The 23,610-nt window shown below is 34.1% G+C and overlaps 2 protein-coding genes across 2 annotated transcripts in view; both read right to left on the bottom strand.

The window, feature by feature from the left end:
* The window catches only part of LOC136822547 (gastrula zinc finger protein XlCGF7.1-like), a 29,707-nt gene extending 15,537 nt beyond the window's left edge, over window positions 1-14,170 (bottom strand). The window contains exon 1 of the mRNA XM_067078811.1: window positions 14,085-14,170. The gene's annotated coding sequence lies outside the window, so the exon portion shown is untranslated. The remainder of the gene's footprint in view (window positions 1-14,084) is intronic.
* Window positions 14,171-17,086: 2,916 nt separating this feature from the next.
* On the bottom strand, window positions 17,087-23,384 carry LOC136822556 (IST1 homolog; the record flags this gene model as incomplete). The annotated part of the gene is given in 9 exon segments (XM_067078820.1): window positions 17,087-17,698; window positions 19,637-19,670; window positions 20,105-20,179; window positions 20,480-20,734; window positions 21,106-21,219; window positions 21,759-21,842; window positions 22,007-22,094; window positions 23,025-23,128; window positions 23,308-23,384. Coding segments are annotated over 9 exon segments (1,025 nt in total), but the record flags the coding sequence as incomplete, so codon positions are not given.
* Window positions 23,385-23,610: the final 226 nt, after the last annotated feature.

Genomic DNA, 23,610 nt, shown 5'->3' with positions numbered 1-23,610 from the left:
ATAAGGGAATTAGATGACTGATCAGTATATGAAGAATATTTTTATAACTTAATTCACAAATGTTTTTATCAGTCTTTACAGATGGTCTAAATACTAATATTTTGGAATTATCTCGAAAATATTTTTACTTTGAAAATCTTTAAAAAGGTAGTTTATCAAAGGTAAAAAAAATTGAGATTACCCCTCCCTTTGAAAACATAATACAAATTCGTTGAATTAATTTTTTGAAAAAATTCCATAAATCGATTTCTATTTTATGTCAGTAACAAATAACAAATCTACGTCTTTCGAAATTCCGCAAGTCAGGCCATCCGCAAAAAAAGTTAACATTGCCATATAAACCTTACTCCATATTTTGAACAAATCTTAGCTCCCCAAGCGTGCTCAGTTAAGGAAACTCCACTTTATAATCAACAGCTAACATCTCAATTCGGGTCCAAAACAACCAGCGTACTTTTTAACTACAGTTAACATTCGCTAATTTGACGTTCTACTATTCGATAGGCTCCCTTATTCGATGAAATTTAAAGTCCCCGTCAACAAGAAATTCTCATTAACGACGCTCCCTCATTCGATGAAAATCCAATTCCACTTGAAGATCGAATTAGAGAGCGTCAACTGTAATAAACTTCCCTATGGTCATACTCATCCAAGTCACTAGTAATATATATTATGTTGATTGAATTATATCTATTACTTCCTAATGTTATCAGTCTTTTACATAAAATACAATTACGACTATCAATTAATCAGATAAGGAGTACTAATTAAAGAAAACATTAAGATTAATAAACTTTTTTGAAAGTAGAGTTATAGAGGGATAAAAAAATACTGATTTATAAAAAGTCACGATATTAATGTTCCGTAACATTGAGCATTGTACATTAGAGGTTAGAGTGAAGGAACTGAAGGCTAAATTGAGCTGAATTTCGCTAGCGAATTGGTAATATTACCTTTCTCCCGAAAAAAAGTGGATTCATTGCATTCTAAATCTAGAATTTTACTTTTTTTGAATTAGAAATTTAGAACGCCATGACCAAATCATATAATTCAAACACATCACTGTTCCATCCAGTGACTTGGTTAGAATGTTATAACAAGGAGGATGGACTCTTCCAATTAAAACATACTTGGCTTACTTCCCAACCGTCTCTTAGCGTTCGCTATGTGGAAAAAGGCTCTAATTTAACCCTCTAGACAAACAAAATTCAGATTTTCGAATCTAGTAGGCTACGTCATATCTTTCTTCGTTTCGAGGGTAAAACTCCTAATTTTAGGCCTAAAAGCCTGGAGCTGCTGTCTATCGTGTAGACTACGAATCTAGAGAATCACCGTTCAAACTGATCACCAACAACCATACGTCAAGATATCACAATCCTATACATAACTCCATTAACATCTTGTTAAGTTGACGATAAAGATGATAAATAGATTTGTTTCTTATTTTTCCCTATATATCTCATTCGTGGAGAGGTTTTGTAAAGAGAAAAGAAATCCTTTGGCTTATAACAAGATTTGTTTCAAAAACCACTAAAAAAGTAGGAGATTTTGAAGAGATGGATGAAGTTTAATAGTTTTGAATAGCTGCTTTTCAGTGTAGAAGTTCCTTGTTGTACAACATTCAGGATAATCTATGGATCAATAAGTTTACAACACCTTAGAATTCAAATCCCAAAGTCTTGATCAATAGTGTACCACCAGGGCCGGCGAAACCGGGGGGGCTAGGGGGGCTATAGCCCCCCACTTTTTTGCATAAAAAAAGAAAAAAAAAGAGAGAAAGAGAGGGTGAGAGAAAAAAAAGAAAAAATGAAAAAGAAGAAACGTGGTGACGTTTCTCAAAAACAACAATCTTTCTTTGCTCCACATCCATAAAATCTAACGGATAAACTTGATGAAGAGTTGGTACAGAGTTTGTGTCGACTCGAGTGAATCGCTTTAATTACTTTGGACAATTTTAATCTTTGATTACTGTATGCTTACTGCCTGTTAAAAGCATACATTAAATCTAATTTTACTTACGAATTTTGAACATGTAAAAGTCCCGCTTTATTTACTTATTGGCTTCATTTTGTTATTACAGTTGACGCTCTCTAATTCGATCTTCAAGGGGAATTGGATTTTCATCGAATAAGGGAGCTTATCGAATAAGGGAGCGTCGTTTATGAGAGTTTCATGTTGACAGGGACTTTACATTTCATCGAATAAGGGAGCCTATCGAATAGTAGAACGTCGAATTAAAGAGCGTCAACTGTATATAGTATTATATTCTTTGGCGATTATCAGTATAAAAAGACACCTAACTTCTTTGATTTTTTCATTCCAATAACTTCATAAAAATTAAATTTAGGCCGATTCTAAGCTAATGTAGAGTACCATAATTTCAAAAATTTTCCGGCCCGTCGGCCCCAACCATGGTGGGGCCTCCTTAGTCACTATATCATTTAGCCCCTCCCTTTTAAAACCGATTCGCCGGCCCTGACCACATTACGATGAGCTTATTACCGAAGACTCAATCGCTCTAAATTCTATAAATTAATTCCTTCTAAACTAAAGGAAGGATGATTAAGCATACCTTATCGGCAAAAACTTAGTCGACCCTAAGTGACTAAATTTTGGCATGGTGACTAAAATTAGGGCCAACTAAAAATTTGGGCTAAATTAAAAGTTTATAATTAAGCTTTCCTTATTTTCCAGTATTTTAAGCTTTCTCCTATTTTCCATATGCTTGTAAATTTAAAAATGGTCCAAATTTTTCGTCGGTCTTAATTATTAGTCGGCCCTTAGTGACTAAATTTTGACGAGGTGACTAAAATTAGGGCCGACTTATAATTAAGGCCGACTAAAATTAAGGCCGACTAAAATTAAGGCCGACTAAGTTTTGGCCGATAAGGTAAATCAAATTTCATCAGCTGAATTATCAAATTGTTAAAATCTGTTAAAATCACTACTGTCTTATAAGTAATTTCTGAAATCTGAGACTGAGAATGTTCTTAATTTGTTCTTATGCTTTAGCCAATTTTCAGCTTAGTGTTCTTTATAAAATTATTCTTATAAAGAAAACGTGTATATTTTTTGAGGAAGTAATGTTGACCATTAAATCTTCAAGGTTTATCCATTAACGTAAATAACTGTGAAGAATCACAGAAAAAATGACCAGCTATGCGAAAACAAATCTATATGGTTCTTTAACTTAGTACTAACAAGTTTGGAAGTAACACTGACCTCTAGGACAGCACTAGAAATTCTCAAAAACAAATCGCCAGACTTTTTTGGACATGTACCAGAAACCCAAAGATCAAATTGAAATTTGATAAAGTTGAAAGAAAGAATAGCCCAGTCTGGTTCATAGAAAAATTAAGTTTCTTGTCAAGATGTCCGGAGTAATCATAAACTTTAAAATATAAATTGATGAGTAATCAGAAAACTTTGACGAGTAATCAAGAAACACCAACATCCTCCACTGAGCAACCGTGATGAGATTGGTGAATCCAACTACTATTTTGTAGAGCAAAATACGTAGATACGTAGTACACATTTTTTTCTTTATAAGCAACCAAATTGCTAAGGCTCCAGCCCTGAAATTAGACAATCCTTTTCACTATCTCGTAAAGTAAAAGGTCTTTAGATAATCTAAGCATGGCAAACGATAGCTCATGACCCAATAAGCAGAAATAGGGTATAATATTAGGGGTGGCCAAAGCAAATTTTTCAGAAAATGAGCTAGAATGCTAAGCAACCCCAGCTCTGACACGAAAATTAGAGTTACTTATAAATAAAAAACAATGTGTAATGAGTATTTGGGAAAGTAGAGAGACATGAAATAGTTAAGCGGCTTATCTCTTCAACGTACCGTGCGCGTTATATCTTTCAACACAATATCTTACGCTCAGCTTGAAGTTTTTTAATGGTTTCGAATAGAATTAATACTTTGACTACTAAGTACTTTGGTACATTGAGCGTTCATGATTATTAAGGTCCAATCACTTAATAATATGAAACTACAATTACAGTTGATCCTCTCTAATTCGATCTTCAAGGGGAATTGGATTTTCATCATGGCGTTCTAGCTCGTAAGATCCTATACTTATCCAAGATCTTGGATTTTCTTGGCAAGATCTTGGTAAGAACTTGCAAGATCTGACATATCACTTGGATCTTATCAGATCTTATCTAGGATCTTATCAGATCTTACAAGATTTTGGCAAGAATTTTGACCAGGGTAGGTCTTGAACTGACTTCAGATGGTAAATCAACACTTTTACCGCCCACGGGTAATTTTGCGGGTCAAAACTGCGGGTCATCACAAGTCACTCCACCGTCTTCAAAAGTGCAAATAAAAATAACTAGTTACGTTCCGTTATTGATACTTTCAAGCTCACAGTTGAGCCTTTGGCGGATTAGCGCGGTCAACATCAAAAGGTTAGCTCACCATATCCCTTAATAATGATGAATGAAAGATAGGTATTTTGAAATGGTAAAATTGTAATATCGATATAATTTCATACTGTGAATTTTAAAAAGATATAAACCGTCAGTAAGTGAAAAAAGTATGATACCATAATATCAGCTCGAATGCTTGTCATTAAATTCAACCGAAAGGTTTTGGCAAAGTGGGTGTAATATAAACTACTTTTCTAACAAATCAGAACAAAAGTTTTGGTCCGCTTAAAAAAACTCTCCCGATTTCCCACCTTGCGTTTTATTAGCAACAAAAATTTACTAGAGAACACTTTTTATGGAACTGGAGGTGCAAAAATAACAAACATATTTTGAAGAGTTTTTGTTAAGAGTAATCGCAGCAAAGATAACAAATATTACGAAAAATGTCAAAAAGACCCTTCAAAATCTCCAGCTTTTTGATAGGTTTTTAGGGAGGAGCCATAGCTTGTAAACTGTTTTGACATTTTAGTCAACTTTCTTTTCTTGATAGCCTAAAATATGGTGTTGATTATTTCTTTAAAGGCCTCCCATTTTTTTGTATTAAGATGGTGTTATTGTTTTCGAGACGTTATCCCTTTCCTTATATAGTAGAATCTCTTTAACTCGAACCTCCATAACTCGAATGTCTACTTAACTCGAACAAAATCGTGTTCCCCGTACGTGTTCGATTTATGGACGGTATGCACAATCAACAGATAGATAAAGTTGATATATTACGTGGATAACCCAGTAACCAAGGACTTTTAGAAGGTTTTTTTTTATTGTTTTCACATCCAACTCGGCTATATATGAACTGAACGGAACATTGGAACCTCGAATCCCTGGTTTGTGGCGCTGACGCCTAAACACAAAGTTTCTCAGTGTACATAAATAAATCATCCCGAGTGATAAAAATTCCCCGGAATTCCATCCTCGATAGAAAACTATATTGAATCCCTCATTTACTTGGAAAGACGTTTGGATTTTGAAGTTCCAAACAACGGGATAAAAACCCCTTACACTAGATTTTGACTATTTCACTACCAATTCATGTTTGGCTCCATCATTTCGTCGTCAACGGCTTAAAAAGTTCTCAGCAGATCACCGAAACAGGGGTGTAATCAACACTAAAACCATTAATTTCAAGCTTCGAAGGGGCTATATTTGAAACTCTTGAAATGAAAATGAAGCCACTCTCTTCCCAGCCAATACGAGAGCCCCACGTGGTTTTCCCGCAAAATCCAAATTGAAAGTAAAACCCATCGCCAGATTTCAAATATGCCGCTTTAAAACAAAGAAAGGCTAGATTCAATCTCTAATTCGAAACGCGGCGTAAATCTAAGGCTTCAATTTTTCTTGGTTAAGAAAGGTTGAAGATTCCTCTCTAGCGTCTTCGGGGCTTTAACCTCGATGCTAAGAACATCTAAACTCCAATATATCTAGCTAGTTAGTCAGTTCGTCTTCTTCCAAAAATTTCAGAATCAAAAGAAATCACTCAACAATCACTGATCGACCTGTTTTGTGAGATCCTGTAGAAACGTGGCTTACTTTGTGTAATTCAAGTCTTAACAGCAAATGGTTGATAATGCATTGTTGTGGGTTTCCTATTACACCTTACTGAACTTGGACGAGATCAATAGTAAAACTTGTTTTTACTACTTATTATTAGCAGGGTGCTTGGAGACCTCACAGAGTTAATTATAAGAATATCATATCATATTGATCTTAAATCTATTCAAATTACCTTGTTGTGGGTAGGATTCTAAAGGGGATATTTTCCAAGAGATTCACTAATTTTTAGACTTAGAAATTGGACTTACTTTAATTAGTTGAAAATTATTCCAATACTCAGCCTCGCGTTCTCGTATAATTGTTCTTGAAGAAAAAGCTAGTCGAGCAAGCTAGACGACTAATTTATACATAGTAGAAATAAAGCAAAAAGTAATGAATGGAACAATTTGAGTCGTCTAGAAACCTTTGTGCACTAACTCTAAACAAAAGAAAATTGTCAATATTGCAATTATAATTTTTTCCTGCTCAAAATAATTCTTGAGAAAAAAAATATGTGTGGATTTGTGTATTGAAAGTTTTTCATTTGAGTTGATTTCGTTTTGAGAGTTTGTTGTTGCTTGATAAATTGTTTTCTCACTACGCAAGATTCTGCGTAGCTAGCCGGGGTATCTATAAGGCTGGAACACCGGATTCTTCCAGTCGTTTATACAAACTAAATCCCGTATTATTATTATTAGTATTGGTATTATTAGGATTACACGCATTATAAACGACTCCAGTCTAAGAAAAAGCGTGTAAGTGACGGATGGAAGAGTTTGCAACACAGTTAAGGGACATCGATGCTAAAGCGTGACCTAGAGCCAATAAAAGTATATACACTTTCTTTTATAAGAACCGGTAAAATTTTGCTGAGCCTCGGCTTTTCTTATTTTTTGGCACTTTGAGCAAAAAATTGTTGTCATCCTGTTCTTATTTAAGGGTGTAATTGAGTTATACCCAATATTTACTGCTTTGACCCCTAAATTGCTTGAAATTGAGTAATTTCAGGCTCAGCAGTATTATTAAATTGTTAATTATTTTTTGGCCTAGATGTTCTTATACATTGTTCTTATAAAAAAGGTGTATTACGTCGTAGCTCATAATTTCGTATGACTTAATGAAACCTTTCACTCAACACTTGCCCTGTGCTCTATACGCGTGATACTATGTTAAGAAAAGCAGCTTATTTGTAATACCTAACGTCTCACTTGTAACAAACTGTTTTGATCTATAAGAAAGAATCTTAAACAACTTTGAATTTGAAAAAATCAATGGATGAATTTCAAGATAAATTTTAAAACAGAAAGGCAAAATCAAATCTAAAGAACTAAAAATTAAGCTAAGCCAAAATTGTGATACTCCCAAGTTAAGTTAGTTTGAAATATCTCTATCTTTGAACAATACAATATTCTTATAAAAAGAATTTCTCTTAAGTGATGCTTGGGTTGACACTTGATATATGAATGTTACTAAAAAGGCATACAACCGAAAAAAAGTAGGTTATTATTGATGACAAGTCAGAATTTGTTTTGTTTACATCCATTTATATACAAGACAAACAGAAAAAGGAAAAGTATTGCAAACAAGAGAAATCGCAACTTGGCGTAAGCAAGAAACTTGAAAGATTGAGAAGTAATACACTTGTTTCTTAATCTTATGCTACAAGCTCTACTCAAGTATTGAGGACTCTTAATTGTGCAGAGAGTAGTAAAACCATAACACATAATCAGATCTGATTCCAAGTACATGCGACTAACTAAAACAATCAAATACCAAAATAAGATAACTTATAGCGCTTTGACTAAGACAGTGAAATCAGTGAAATGCATAATCAATCGAAGATCTCAACTAACGAGTAAAGGTCAGATCATTTTGACCTTAAAGTTTAACTCTCAATCAGTTTAAATCGATTTGCATTCATATGCGATGAGCAGTTAAAAACCAATCACGCCCGGGGGGGGGGTACTAGGGCAAGATGGGTTACGGGGATGCTCCGCTGGTCAGGGTACCTTTTTTAACCTCCACGAGTCCCAGGTAGGGTCGCAAAAACACCAAAATAGAAAAATCAGTCCCTCGTAGGGTGCCTATTTTTGGAAAATTTGGGGAAAAAGGAGAAAATTTGAGAAAATTTTGGAATTTCAGTCCCATTCAGGGTCACTTTTTTCGCAAATTTCGAGTCCCACGTAGGGTCCATTTTTCGAACCTCAGCGGAGCACCCCCGTCGGTCGACAAGGGTAGTACCCCCCCGGGCAATCACGATTTAGTAAAACTAAAGTATACGGCGGAAACGGGGAGACTGGGGAGACTTCAGCCTCCCCACTTTTGAGTAAATGAGATTGTTTTCTCAAATTCTTAGCGAGTTTTAACCCATTTTGAGTCTTCAGCCTCCCCACTTTTATGGTTTTTCCGCCAGTTAAAAACCAATCACAATTTAGTAAAGTTAAAGTATACCATGCTGACACAATACAAATCAACTTTCTACAATTCGAACCTCTATTATTTGAATCTTTCTGTAATTCGAACATTTCCCTCAGCAGGGAAGTAATATAAAATACTCCGTAATCTGAATCTTTCTAAAAAAAACCCTTGGTCCCTTGACAGTCATATATCTAAATAGCACTATTTAAAATTAGTGGTGAAATTCTTCAGCCATCATATAATTATTATAAAAGTTACAAGATAACCTTCATAAAACCTCCATAAACCCCTTTGTGGCACTACCTAGACATCCTGGATCGTCACGTTGTTCATTCAAGAAAATGTAACTTTTTAAACGACTCTACTTGTCATTTTGGGACTAAAATGAAACCAATTACCATGTCATATTTGACATTGTTTAATCCCTAAATTGTCATTTGTTTGACTTTCTCAAGATTCAATTAAGATTTATCGATGTAAAAAGACATCCCGTTTCTGTAAAAACTTAAATAATTTCTAACAATTTTGTTAGACTGGATATCCAAGAAGCAGCAAACTATTGTTTCAAATTTTAATGTTTTAAGGTTAACGTTTGGTCTAGATAGATAACTATAAACTAAAGATCGGTCACTTCTTTACTGTACGCAATTATTTAATACGCATGCGCATTGCTTCTTTATTATTAGGCTGCACGCATCCCCTCTGATATGTTTTGTTATAGAGGATGCGTTCCCGTCTTTGTGTTTTTGAGTTTTAGAAACTTGATTAGCTTGATTAGTAGATTAGTAAGCCTTATATGAGAGATCTTCAAGTTTTATCAATGGCTAGAGGTTGATAAAGTCATTGGATTTCTATGTTTTTTTTAAGAAGATTGAATTTTAAACAGGTTACCCCAAATTTAGTGTAACTCTTGAACGGGAATTTTATACACGATACGCAGTCATAAAACAAACAGAGTGAATACGTGTGCACTGCTTCTTTTTAATGGTATGCAAATAGATTTATGAAGAACAGGTATTTACCCAAAAAAAAATTCAAAAAAATAATTACAGCCTACCTGAATATCCAGGTAACTAAAGGACTCCAAACTGGCGAACTACTAGTTAAACTATACTTTACTTCGTCAGACCATCAAAAACCATCTAAAAGGAAAGACAAAATTTATGGCGCAGTTTCAAATGTAAGAATTGTTCATGTTAAGTTCTCGGAAATTTATTTAAAAAAATGAATGAATTGAGCCAATTTCAAGAGCTTGCGTCATGTATAGCTTTGTTTGTCAGCTAACCTATGAAAACAGCAAACTTTCGGCCTGGAAATGAATCAGATCAAAAAGGAACGATTTGACTTATGTGTTTACAAACTAATTCAAAGGCCTTTTTACTAAAACCATAATGTATCGACATCGATAATAGACTTACGTTGGCTACACTTTTTTTATAAGAACCAGTAAAATTTTGCTGAGGCTCGGCTGTTCTCATTTTTTTGGAAGTCAAGCCTCAAATTGTTCTTATCCTGTTCTTATCGATAGGGTGCAACTGAGGTATTTAAGCGGTATACCCAATTTTTATTACTTTGAACCCCAAATTGCTTGAAATTGAGTAATTTCAGGCTCAGCATTGTTCTTAAGATATTCTTATTTTTTGGCGATTTTGAGCCTCTTCGTTTTTATGAAATTGTTCTCATAAAAAATAAAAGTGTAGTTGATAGATATTCTACGTCTGAAAGCAACCGCAGTAAAACTCTAAGCCTCAAATTGTGCAATTTCAATTCCAAGAAGAATTAAGGGAAACTTTCTACCAAAAGAAAATGAAAACTGCATAAGTATTATATATCTCTTGAGTTTTGCACTTTCGCAAAGATGGAAAAGCCACATTGTGAAACATTGAAAAACTCATCACCCCGCTCATCACATACAGGTAACCATTGTTGCACAAAGCAGATACCAAATCTCGCAAAAAGTAGAATCATAGACTTTTCATAAGAAAACCGATCTCCAATTGTGTAAGTTGGTTGCAAGATCAACAAAACCTCTAAACCTAAATGCACTAGGAAAATTGCTCAAATTTGGAACACTTCACACGTTTTTTAAAAGAACAAACTGAATAAGAACATAAGGCTTTGATGGCCGAAATATCAAGAACATAAGTATCAACAGAGCAGTGTTGGTGGAAGATTTGACCATGTTCGTAGGTAACAGTTCCGTTTCGCTCCGAAACGAAATGAAGCTAATGGGCTTTTCAAGAAATAGTCTGTGCCCCCAAGTTGAGGATATCGGGGAGGGGGGGGGGGGTGTTAACGATTTTTGTTCAAAAGTGGATATCCATAGGGGATTTAAATATCTACAAGGTAGCAGATATCCAGGGGGTAAAGTGTCTTTTCGAGTAAAAAATACGATATCCAGGGGTAAGCATCTTTATAAGAGAGGATATCCATGGGGTTGAGCATATTTTCAAGAGTGGATATCCAGTGGGTTCGATACTTCGAAAAATCAATATCCTAAACAGTGGGGGTAAAGTTTTTTTCTTGAAAAGCCCATTCTATTGGTTGGAAATGACGTAAAAACTAAAATAGCATCACCGTAGCGTGTAAACGTGGTCTTCATTCTTCTCCGAGACATCCAACAATATATCAAAATGTCGTCTTTTTGAATTTTGAAAATTAAAAAATATATAATTTGCCAAAATTGGCGTCATTGGAGAAGCTATCAAGAAAGGTAATCACCAATATATCAACAGACAACAATATACCATTCCATATTACAACACATACAGTACTACACACATTCAGCTGTTACAAAAGAAAACTCTTTACAGATTACACCCCACAACCATATTACACAATTCTATATTACCTCATTACAAAATTAAGTGGTATGAACCCATCAAAAGAGACGCTGCTAGTGATGAGAGAGAAGTATCTACTTGAGACAGGCATTAACATGAGCGTTACGCAAAGAAAATTATTTTCCAGCTCAGGAATGCAAGTTAGTTATGTCGAGTGACGTATTATAATTATTCGTTTGTATTGTGATAATAAAGATTGTTTTAACTCGTGAATAACACGAGATATTACTTATAAGCATATATAACACAATAACAGTCTGATAGTGTATTATGATAATGGTTTCTTAATAATAATAGTAACTGATCATTTAAATTTGATAAGCTTTTGGTATTTCATAAGTTGGAGGCCTACATCATGCCCGTGCAGAAACTGCCGTATATATAAACTGACCTATATTGACGGTGTCGGAATTTTGTAATCACCTTACAAATTGTAAAGTAGCATTGACTTTTATTAACCTTTGTTGCTACCTGTTCGTCAACTTGAAATAAACTATTACATACACATCCTTCATAATATTTTTAAAGGGACCTATCTGATTGATTTATATCCTTCTTCTGTACAGTGGATGCTTGTTTAATGAGGATAAAATCCAACCTAACTTTAAAAACGATTCTTATAAAAGGATTTAACATTAATGTGTCAATTTTCTTTATTTTCCTTTTTAAACAATTAAAACAATAAGTCAACAAAAAAAATCAGAGAAAACCCCAGTGCAGTATGAAAGCAAAAGTTTTGAACCCGGTTCCTGCAACCCACTCATTTGACTGAGCTCATAACTAAACTCAAACAGGAACTATCAAAGGTCATTCAAACGGCTTTTTACAAGAGAATAAAAAGAGGCTCTTGTCCAGAAGAAATGTATGCACTTGGATTTTTAACTCTTTTTTCACCCTCATGATCCTTAGTATTAAACATAGGCCATTTCACAGTCGCAAAGCGTAATGGGTAATCAGAACCATTGCACGCTACTAACGAATTACTATTGGTTAAATGTTTTGAAAATTTTTAGAGATTTTTACGTCTAACCAACGGGAAACCGTTAAATTGGGGCGCAATCAGTCCTGATTACCCATGATCCATTTCGACTGTAAAATGGCCTATTCAGAATAATTTTGAATAGTGAACAACGACTGAAAGTATTTTCAAATCAAATACAAAAATTTAATACAAGGTTTTTATAAGAACATGCAAAATTTTTGAAGCCTTCTGATGTTCTTAACTTTTTGAGTTTCACCATTTTGTGAGTATTTTTGTATTTTAAGATAAGATGTTTAGAGTCCTCAAAATATTCTTACCTTAGTTCTTAATATTCTGGCCATCGAAGCCTTGTGTTCTTATATAGTTTGTTCTTAAGAAAAACCTTTTGATAACATTGAGAATTTTGAATAGTGGCCAACGATGGATTTGACCAAAAGCTACAGTATATGAAATGAATACGTAGTCATTTAAAAAGTTGGTAATACTAATAGATTCTACTAAGTTAGGCTACTTCATATCTGCCTTCGTTTCATGTTTAATCCTATTAAAAAGCGAATTCCCGGTGGATGTCACTAGTGGCCGCCCATAGCAGTGCCTGTAGACCTAAAAGCCTGGAGCTTTCTATTTTGTAGACTAGCTCTAAGTAATTGCAAAACTATACGTAGGGGCCCTATACACTATTTTTTCTCAATACAACAATAAAAAACACATTCACATCCATCGAAGCACCAAAATTTCCCAAAGAAAAATCAAATCCATCAACGTCTATGTAGTTCTTCATAATGAGAAATCACATCCTTAAAAACCCATGTGCTCTACAAAAACAATCTACTCACTCCTCTTTATACAATTGACTGTATTTTGACAAACAACATCATCAAAAAGTGGCAACCTCTTTTTTTTAAAGAGACAATGAAATCATAGGGGTTCACTTCGTCGTTTCATCACTTGGCAAAAAACGTCCCTTTAAAAGCAAGCAAAACTCTATTGCGTTAGAAAAAGTCAATTTATTGTAAGCATAGGTAGCATCAAGTCAATGTAAAGATTTTCAGTACGTGTCAGGAATTCCTGGAATCCAACTTTATTTTAAAGATAAAGATAAGGTCATTATGAACTTGCATTCAGGAAATATTATACTGTAAACTCTTAACGATTTTTAATTAACCAGTCCAAAGACTAAGAACTGAGAAAGAGATGCAAAGTCTAAAAATTCTTGTGAAATAAAATGTTTGCAGAAATTGGATGACTTGAAAGTTGAGAAGAAGAGACGAAAGCAATAATAAGTGATTTATGACCTTTTTATTATTGTTTATACTCTATTTACAAGTGCAGACTAAATGTGGACTAAATGTTTGTAGACAACCTTTTTAAGAGGCTAATGCGAAAATAAAACCTTTGCATACCTCAAATAAATTTCAGAACTTCAAAAACTTTCACTATCAAACAACTTTACATGTTATATGGAAACGGTTCAGGTACTACTTTTCCCAATCGACGGATTGTTCTGTTAAGGTTTGAAAAAAGGATCCTTCGGAGGTCAAAATTTACAAAAGGCGGACTAAAGCCTTCACAATCTAAAGTTCTTTAGAATGCCGCTACTAGTCGAAAATTTTATAATACTTTTCTAGATCCACTTAAATATAAAGGCACATTTTAGGAATTGTGGTGAAAAAAAGCCTGTCTCCTCTGTCCCCAAATCTCTTTAGCCTAAGTGCCACTGGTGTTCTTTTTAACCATATTGTACCAATATTTGTGTCAAACTACAGTGCATTTTGACATGAGTAGCCCTTACTTTTTCAGAAAGAAAAATGAGGATATCTTATTTTCAGAATGATGCAATTTAAGTGTAAAGTAAAAGAGTGCAAAAATACCTGAGGTTGTGCAACAGATGCATATGTGATCTTGCAGCTGGTTACTGAACTAACTGGCTGGTGTGCAGGGAAACCAATGTGAAACGCTGTAGAGAGAAAAATGACTTCAAAATTGAAGAGTGCGTTTAAAAGTTCCTTTCACACTATCGAGTTGAAACTCTAGATTGGAAATTAAGCCATTATTAAATCCGATCTAGAACGACTTTAACACAAACAATGGAATGGAAAATATGCCGCGTGAAAACAAAGAAAGCGATAGTTTCAATCCATTATTCTAAATGCGGTGCAAATCTTAAAGGTTCATTTTCCCTTCGGGTCTTCACTCGATGCTTTCAGCCCTGAATTGTGATCAAATCATACGAGTAAAAAACAAAAGGGTTTGATAAATCATATGTGTTTTAAAGTACCTAACTCGCTTTGTGTTCAATTTTTTCATTTGTTGGTAGCATCACTCCATCAATCATCCTTGCAGTTGATTTTTCAATAGAAATGAGAAAAAAAATATGTCAGTAGAATCTCAGATTTTAATATTCGAAAAACCATCAAATTTCAATCATCAATTATATTGAGGATATAAAATCAATTCAATTCTGGTCCATTACGGTTTGTTGAGTTAAAATTCGATCTGTACACGTTTTTTTATAAGAACAAACTTTATAAGAACATAAGGGTTCGACGGCCAAAATGTTAAGAACAAGTTAAGAACATTTTAAGGTTTTATGAACTCAAAAATACTCGACTTCTTAGGAAAATTGGTAAAAATGATCACAAATTGGTTAAAATAAGATTATGTTAAGAACATTTTCAGGCTCGAAACCCAATCCAAAGGCTTCAAAAATTTTGGATGTTCTTATAAAAAAAAACGTGTGAATGATCAAACTTTTAAAACCTCGCTGGAATGACAGCTGTGTAAATTTAAAATAATTGAAAGAAGAAGGAAGCCTTACCATTAGAAGTTCAACAAAAGCAGTTGTGTGGAAAAAGTGGAATCCCACAGGGAAATTTTATACAATCTTTTTGCACTCACACTCGGAGAGGTGTTGTACTAGAAACAGTAATTTTTTTGAGGTTTGCGCATACCTTTACTTTTTATAAGAAACAGTAATTTTTTTTGGAGATTTTCAGGCTTAAGTATTCTTATCATTATCAAATCAATCTTAAGTTATTTTTGAAATCTGAGCCAGCTGTTCTTAATTTGTTCAAAGGTTTCGGCGAAAATTGAACCTCGTGTTCTTAAGACAAACATGTGTTTGCCAGTAAATGATTTACATAAAGGGAAAAAATTTGCCAAAATTTGTTCTCGCCAAAATTAAATATTTTACTCACTCGCTAAAATAAATTCTCACAAAATTTATCCTTTTTGCATTTTGCCTAAATGATTCATCAAAATTGCTCAAAACAAGGTCAATAGGTCGCCAATATCTAAATTTTTCAAGATTTTCGTTGCTTGTCAAAGTTCGTTCCCTTAAAATGTACCCTGTTGCATTCCACCACATCGTAAGGTGTACTGCGGGGAGGGGGTACTAGGGGGTACTAGAATATCGGGTATGTGCGGACCAGACTTCCACCATTCTTTACAGAGACAAAGACGGCAACAGTTACTCTTAGAGAGACAATTATAGAAAATTTAGAAATTTCTTTTATTTTTCATGATTTCTTTTCATGGTTGTACCATTAACAAGTGATACTTTTATGGACCTACCTATTTGTGCATTTAACATATTTATAATTGATATATACGTGACGTGACCATTAAACAATCATTCAGAACACAAATAGTGACGATCTATTAAAATTAGTCGTTTGTTTCTTATGAAAAAAACATTTTCATATTCAAGACTTCGTGAGCAAAAGACCATCCATCTCGTCAAAAAATTAGTAATTTTTTTGAGCTGAAAAATTATTTTTTACAAAAATCTGCTTCAGCCATCTTTTACCTACTTTCATGCAAAAAATCAGAAAAAAACAATGATCCAATATTTCACAAAGTCCAAAAAACTCTTTTTTGGCCGATTTTTAGCCGAAATTTACCCCAAAATTTTTTTTCAAAAATCGAGCTCCGTCACATTCAAGGGTTTATAGTTATGCATATTTGTGCAAAAAATCATAAACAATGAAAGAGCCAATCTCGAGAAAAGCTAATACCTAAGTAATTGATAATGTGCTTATAAAAATATATCGAATTTGGCCAGTTTTTCTATAAAAACACGCCAAGCAACCAAAATTTCATGTCTAAACACACATATTCTTCAAAAGTAAGCCCTCATGAGCAAAAAAAACATCTATCTCATAAAAAAAATTGAGTAATTTGACTAAGAACATTGATGTATGCTTATTAATAGTGATTCTTATAGATAAACATGCGTTTTTTGAGTCAACAAATTTTTTTTGCAAAATCCTGCTTGAGCCATCTTATACCTATGATGGTACCCTACTTACATGCAAAAGATTAGAAATAAATAATGATCCAATTTTTTGCAAAGTCCAAAAAAAACCATTTTTTAGCCGTTTTTTGGCCCAAATTTGCCCAAAAACATTTTTTTTCAAAAATCAGGCTCCGTCAAATTCGAGGGTTTATAGTTATGCATCTTTGTGCAAAAAATCATAAACAATAAAAGAGCCAATCTCGAGAAAAGTTGGTAACGAACGAACAAACGAACGAACGAACGAACAGAGGTTAATTTATAGGACCTCCACCGGGGTAGGTCCAAAAAAAGACCTAAAAAGAGGAAAATCCTTACCTTTAGAGCGACTATTTTTACTTTTTTGTTGTTTATGTATTGCTTGGAGAAGAAGGTCGAAAAACCTTACCGTCCTCACATACGCAGCAACTTTTTTTGCCTAAGTACCCCCCTCTACTCCCCACCGGGGATTGTAAAAAAAAAACCGTAATAATCGTAACACAAGAATATCGTAAATAAACAAAAGGTTTCAATTGATTGTAAAGTATTCGACGGTGAATTATAATGAAAATGAAAATGAAATTTCAAACTTGAGAAAACTACGTTTCGATTTTTTCAAATGAAATGACAAAAATAAAATAATGAAAATAATAATTAATAAAAAAAAAAAATTAAGTGTAAATTTATTTACAAAAATTTGTTGAAGAGTTATGAGTGATGAGGTGGATTACCACGTGAATTCGAATGGGTGATAAAGGAAAATCATAATTTTTTTAATGAGAATGATAGACACGATATGAAAAATCATGGAAAAATTTAAGGCAACAGAAAGCCTCCAGTTAAATTATGTGACAATGATAATAAATAAGAAAAAATACTGTCTCTTTGTCTCCATTTCTTAACAGCAAATGAAAAAACAATTACTAAATTATCATAGTAGTAATAATACTAATTTTTTTTTGAAATTTTTAAAATTTCAAAATACATTATTATAAAAGATTTTTGTTGTGAATTTTTTTTATTTCTTCTTTTTTAATTCTTCAAACCTCCTGGTCAAATCATCAAAGTCAACATCATCTCCTCCAGAGCTTTGACCACCAACATTGGAGTTCGAATGTAAACTACCTGTTGGAATCTCTGGTAAATTGATACTACCACCACCAGGTGCACCGCCACCACCAGGAGCTGATGGCACTCCCAAATTTCCTGGTGCTAAAATATATAGTTCATCAGTGGTAAAAGCAAGGTTATTTGATTGAGACGGAAAATGGATTTTACACAGCAGATTACAGATTAGCGCATTTTCTTGAAATTTTGCTGAATTAGGGATAATTTTGAAACGAAGAAGTCCCTTTTTATGTGTCATTTTTATTTTATTTAGTATTTTCAACACTGGCTTTCCTTGAGATCTCTGATCTTCACCATTATTATATAATTTGTTGAGGCGGAATAATTTTTAACACTGAAGGTTGTGATTACGCTAATTGTTTACCATAGAATATGTAGACCTAACCTAACAACAATTACATATTCAACTTCATAGATGGCTTTTTCGAATATCAACTTTGCACAGAAAATCATAAAAAATTAGCTGTTCGTTGGGAATCTTTAAAATACTTAGTAAATTAGCAAAGAATACGATTAAATCCTAGAGAAATCCGTTCTTATTTCATCAAACTACTTTATACAAAATCGTAAAGTTATCATTGAATGGCTTTGCAAAAAATGCTGCTGTAACGGTTGTCATGAAAAATATTCAGAGATTCAACCCAGACAGAAAATCATTCCATGAAATTTAACAGTAACCAACAACCTCGGCAAACTGTATTTATTATGCAATCAGAAAAGGGAGGAATCGTGGTTTACTGACAAATCTTTTCACAACTGTTAGATAAAAGAAGGAATCTAGAAGGGTATACTGACGCCAGTGTTGTCGCAGTAAGTCAATTAGCTCAAGTGTCAATGTGTAGATTTTTTCTTTGCCTTCTTGATTGGAAAACTGACTGACTAAAAAATATTCAATCTATACTATAGACAGATCTCGAGCTCTCAAAACTCCGAACCCCTTAGAAAGAAAACGCTCAAAAATATTTTAAAACAAAATCATTTCGAACCTGTAAGTTTTTTCTTCAAGCCCCTTACAAATTTTAATATGCTTGCATACGCCCAACTTTTTGGCATTTCCTTTAAAATCTCACTGCCTTTGAACTCATTCAAAAAAAATCAAACTGTAAATTTAAAACTATAAGCCAGCTGCAAAAAAACTTGTGACAAAATCTTGGGTTCAAAATTATTCAGAAGATGTTGCAAAAATAAAAAACTGAAAATATCATCAAAAAACCAAATAGATCAATCACAAGCAAGATTACCCATTTTCGATAAAAACAAAACAAATCAGAAATATAATTTTAAAATATTTATTTGCGTCACGTCAAAATCAACATCGATGCATAAGTTTCTCCGAGAACAATAACTCAAACTACGGACTAGACCAGTCGAAATAAAAGCGAGACCGGACATTTTCTCTATCCCGGATTCTTTCTATCAAATCAAAAAAAAAAAGTTAACAAGATTTAAGAGTTTCGATTTGGGGCGGAGCTTAGCTTCGTTTTAGCAATGGTCCATTTGAATCAAGCATCAGAAAAGACACGCCTCCATGACTTAAAACCAATTATATTTTATTGTATACAAAACATACAATAAAAAGCTGACTATAACATTGACGACATATCATTCCACTTGCTACTTAACAATGAATGTCTGAATTAGCGAATACCTTACACGAATATTACTAGTCATTTTATTAACATTAATTGAAAAATTTCGTGTTAATAAAAACCCCCTTAATTAAAACCAGCCGCTGTTTCCTTAAAAAAGCAGAAAAATTTGTTAATGTTAATTTCAGATCGTGCAAATTTCAAGGCCGTTGAGTGCTTGCCTAGTAATATTCGTGTAATAAGGTAAATATTAAGGCAACATTTTGTATAGGTTTACTAAATAAACTTTATTTAAAGTAAACTAACTCGTAGGATAAACTTTTTGCTCAAGATTAGGAACAGGGCTTTATGAAATGAATTAAGAAATTCAAAATAAATAGGAGATCCCCAAAACCCATAGTTTCAGAAAGGGAAGTAAATAAGTATAACAAACCTCCGGTATTGACGCCTGGTGTGTAAGGTGGGGCCTAAACAAATCAAAAGTATAATAATTAGTAAGTTGCAATACTATGTAGAAAAATGGGCCAGGATTTGCCTGCAATGAATTAGAGACAAAAAGAGACGAAAGAGAACTTTGGAGTATCTTTGTGGAGAGTCAAGAAGACAAATGTATATACTTATCAAGTTCAGTATTATTTTTGAAATAACTACGTTGACGCGAGTACACAGAGCGAAGTCCCCGTGAAATATTTGAAAATTTGGTCTAATTTCATGCGAGGATAAAGTAAATCGCTTATAAAGAAAATTTCGTCGCGAAAATTATCGCCATCAAAAGAAGATATTTACTAATTCATCCGCGAAAATAAGTATACGGGAAATCGTAAGATTTCACAGATACGCTCATCCGTGAAATCTAACCCCCTTGAAAATTCATGAGATCAAAGTAATGATTAGGACTAACCGGACCAGAATTTTTAGAACCGAAAGAATTGTCATCCGGATAAGGTGGAACATCACCGGGTGGATATGGTGCACCCTGCAAAAAAAAATTCAGAAAATGAAATCATAAAGATTATCGATTCAGAATTTAATGGTTCTATGGAGAAAATGGAAATGACACTTTCCGAAAATCCATCGAAAGTGGAGACTGGCTCAAAAGGCTAAAAAAAATTACTTTTTGTTTGAAGGCTTTGCTTGTTTGGGTTAGGAGGACACCAAGAAAATTAAAACATTATGCAAGAAGGGGAAAAGTCAGATCCCCATCGGGGGGGGGGGGTGTGCTGACGGTTCCCAAGATATTGTTACTATAGAAAAGTCTGAAGTGAATGAAGCTCACCTGTGATGGTGGAGGGTATGCCATACCACCACCTCCTCCGCTTCCACCACCATAGCCACCACTGTGTCCTCCAGGAGGTCCAGGAGGAGGTGGGTTACCTCCGGGTGGTGGGTAGGAGTTACCCCCTGGAGGTGGGTAGGAGTTATTACCAGGTGGGCCAGGAGGAGTAGGTCCTCCCATGGGTTCGAACCCTAGACCACCACCTGCACCTAGGGCTTCGAATTCCTTGGAGTCCATGGATGGGATACCTTCACTCTGAAAGAAATGATCAAAGAAAAGAAATTCAATATCAATTTCAAGTAACTGGCGAAAGGATGTTTATGACGTAACCATTTTTTTTTTCTCAATTTTCTGCGGTAAAATGAAGTTAACAGAGAATGACAAACTAAACTATCATCGTTTTAAAATTCAACAACTGCCTCACAAAGGCCGAGTCGCTCTAAAAGTCGCAATAGATTCCTAGCTGACGGAGTTGGATCTTAATCATTTCTCCTACCAACTGGTCCGGAAACCCGTCCATCGCTTCACTGCAGAATCTCGGAAGAATTGAATTCCTTGTTCAGCAGTTTCCCTTATATCACTTTGTAAGATAGAGAAATTTTAGCCAGTGTTTCCTGGCAACTTACCATCATGACTTCAGGGTCAGGTTCGAAAGCGACATTATAATTTCGTGCGATCTCGATTAGATATCGTTCCACCAAGATCTTTGGTGGTGGATCAGGACTCAATTTAACTATTAACTGCAAAAAATATACAGTAAAATAACATTTAAAAAGTCTATGGGTATATTACATCTGGGTGACAGGGTATCTAAAGGAAAAGCGCATTGAATGACCTTATCTTAAAAGAAGTGACATTCTAAATAAGTACAGCATGTAGCCTGAATGGACCTGAACTTAAACGTAAGAACTGAACGTAATAAGAAAACAGAAAAAATGGTAAACTGAAAATCTGAAATAAATACAAAGCAAATCGCGAGAAATGCTAATTTTTCCTATAAATGACAAAAGAGAATTTCCCAAATTACGAAAATATCTGGATGGCAGGGTATCCAAAGGAAAAGTGGATTGAATGACCTTATCTCTTAAAATGAAGGGTTCTAAGCGTACAATGTAAAACAGCAATAAACACACCAATTCGCCAATTGAACGAGTGCTTTTCAACGGCTCCATTTAATAAATGTTTGCAAAAGCTCTAATGTGGAAATATGGAGTAAGTAAAAGCCTTGCAACCCTGACGAGCTATCCCAAAAGAGAATTTTTGGCAGACAGAGACTTACCCTTTCATTAACTGTATGATTACTGTTAGATCGTGCTTGTTGTCCGAATTCCTTGCCATATTTGAACACTAATTGATCTGCAACCTGCAACAAAAACAAAAAAATTATTGAGTTTATTATGGACTTAAATTTCAAAATGACTGTAACTGAAAATCTTCGCGAAAATTTGACTCCGCCTATCGATAGCATCCATCTCATTGACTGAATAAACACAAAATAAATCATGAAAGAAATTAAAGTTTACGTACGGCTTTTATTTCTGCACAATCAGTTGATAGTCGAGGAGAAGCCCAAATAATAGTTGATACCGATTCGACAAGACCTTCGTCACAATATCTGAAAAAAATAGAAAAGGATCATCAGGAGGTTTATGGGATTTGCGCTTTTATGAAACGTATATTGATTTTATACTGTTGTGATGGATAAAACATTAGTTTAAAGGTTTTTTTTTTAATAAGAGTGATATCGTTTGCTTACTCATCCATTTTAATTCACAAGCTTTTTCACATTGGAATGACACAGATGTGGAGCAAGATTGGTCAAAAAGAGGAAAAGAATTTTTTTTGCTTATATCAGCATAATATAACAATAGGCAGATACTGTGTCCTGCAGATTCAGCTCTCAATTGAAGTTGAGAATAAGCAAATAAAGGAATAATTCTAAAGTCTTTAAATCTAAAACACTTTAAAATTCGAAAGAACGCTCCGGGTACTAATATTTTAATGATCAATTTAATCACCTAGGTTTAAGTTTACCATAGTTTGGAAGGGGGTCACTACCCCCACCCTCGCGCCTAGAGCAACTCTAGGTTCTAACCCCTTTCAAAATTTGATAGAACCCCTCTCAAAATCGGGTGTCATCGGGATTTTTTTCCCTCTTTCAAGACATATGCACCACTTATATTAACTAAAATGACAGCATATTCACTCTGGAAAAGAGGTGCTTTTGAGTGTATTCGTAGTATTCCTTCTGAAAATTGGTTAAATAGATAAGAACATTTTTAGGATTTTAGCCCCGTCCAAGACTGCAAAACTAGAAATTTCGTTCAAATAACTTTGCTAAACGCGTTAACCCTCCTTTCTAGATTAACTTCCCACTTTTTGAAAACTTCCCCCTTTCGACAAGAAGTCCTCTTTCCGCGATTTTCAGGTCATCTCTGGGGGGTGCGAAACTATGAGAACTAAATGCTAACAATTGGATATTTTGACATTACTGAACCCTAGAAAACTCGAACCCAGTCCTTTGTCATGCACAAATAGTACTTACTTCATAGACTCGATAAGACCAAACCGTGCAAGTAATAAATCACAATAAAGTTCTATCAATTCCATTGCTTCAACCAGGTAGTCCTCTCGAATGATGTGTTCAACCTGTTAATAAATCCATTTAAAGTTTTAACAATAAAAATGTCCAGTAAAAATGGGGAATTTATACGAGTGAAAAAATATAATAGAATTTGTATTGAGACATCGAACAATGTATTTTTTGCGTACAATGCTGGTTTTAACAAAATTCTGAGGATTAATTCAGAAAATTTAGATTTACAAACCCTTATTCTAGCTCTGTCATATTTGTTGAGTGTGATATAGTCTGCGATTTCTTTACGTGCTTTTTGTGCCAGTTCAGCTGAAATAATACAAATGAGATGGTTATTTCGGAGTTGCTTATAGAAGTCAACATTACATTAGTCAACACCTGTTGGTGTTTCCAAAAATATACAAATTAAAAAGAATTAACTTTTAGGAAAAAAAAACAATGATTCCCTTAAAGGAAGTTAAAAAACTGGGATCGAAGGTTCCAGTAAAAATAAATTCAACTGTAGTGCTCTGCTTTGTAAATTTTTGAAAGAAAA

Source organism: Clytia hemisphaerica, unplaced genomic scaffold (genome assembly GCF_902728285.1).
Source record: "Clytia hemisphaerica strain Z4C2 unplaced genomic scaffold, Clytia hemisphaerica genome assembly, whole genome shotgun sequence".
Taxonomy (NCBI): Eukaryota; Metazoa; Cnidaria; class Hydrozoa; order Leptothecata; family Clytiidae; genus Clytia; species Clytia hemisphaerica.
The sequence above is the reverse complement of the archived record's forward strand: the minus strand, read 5'-3'. Positions and strand labels throughout refer to the sequence as shown.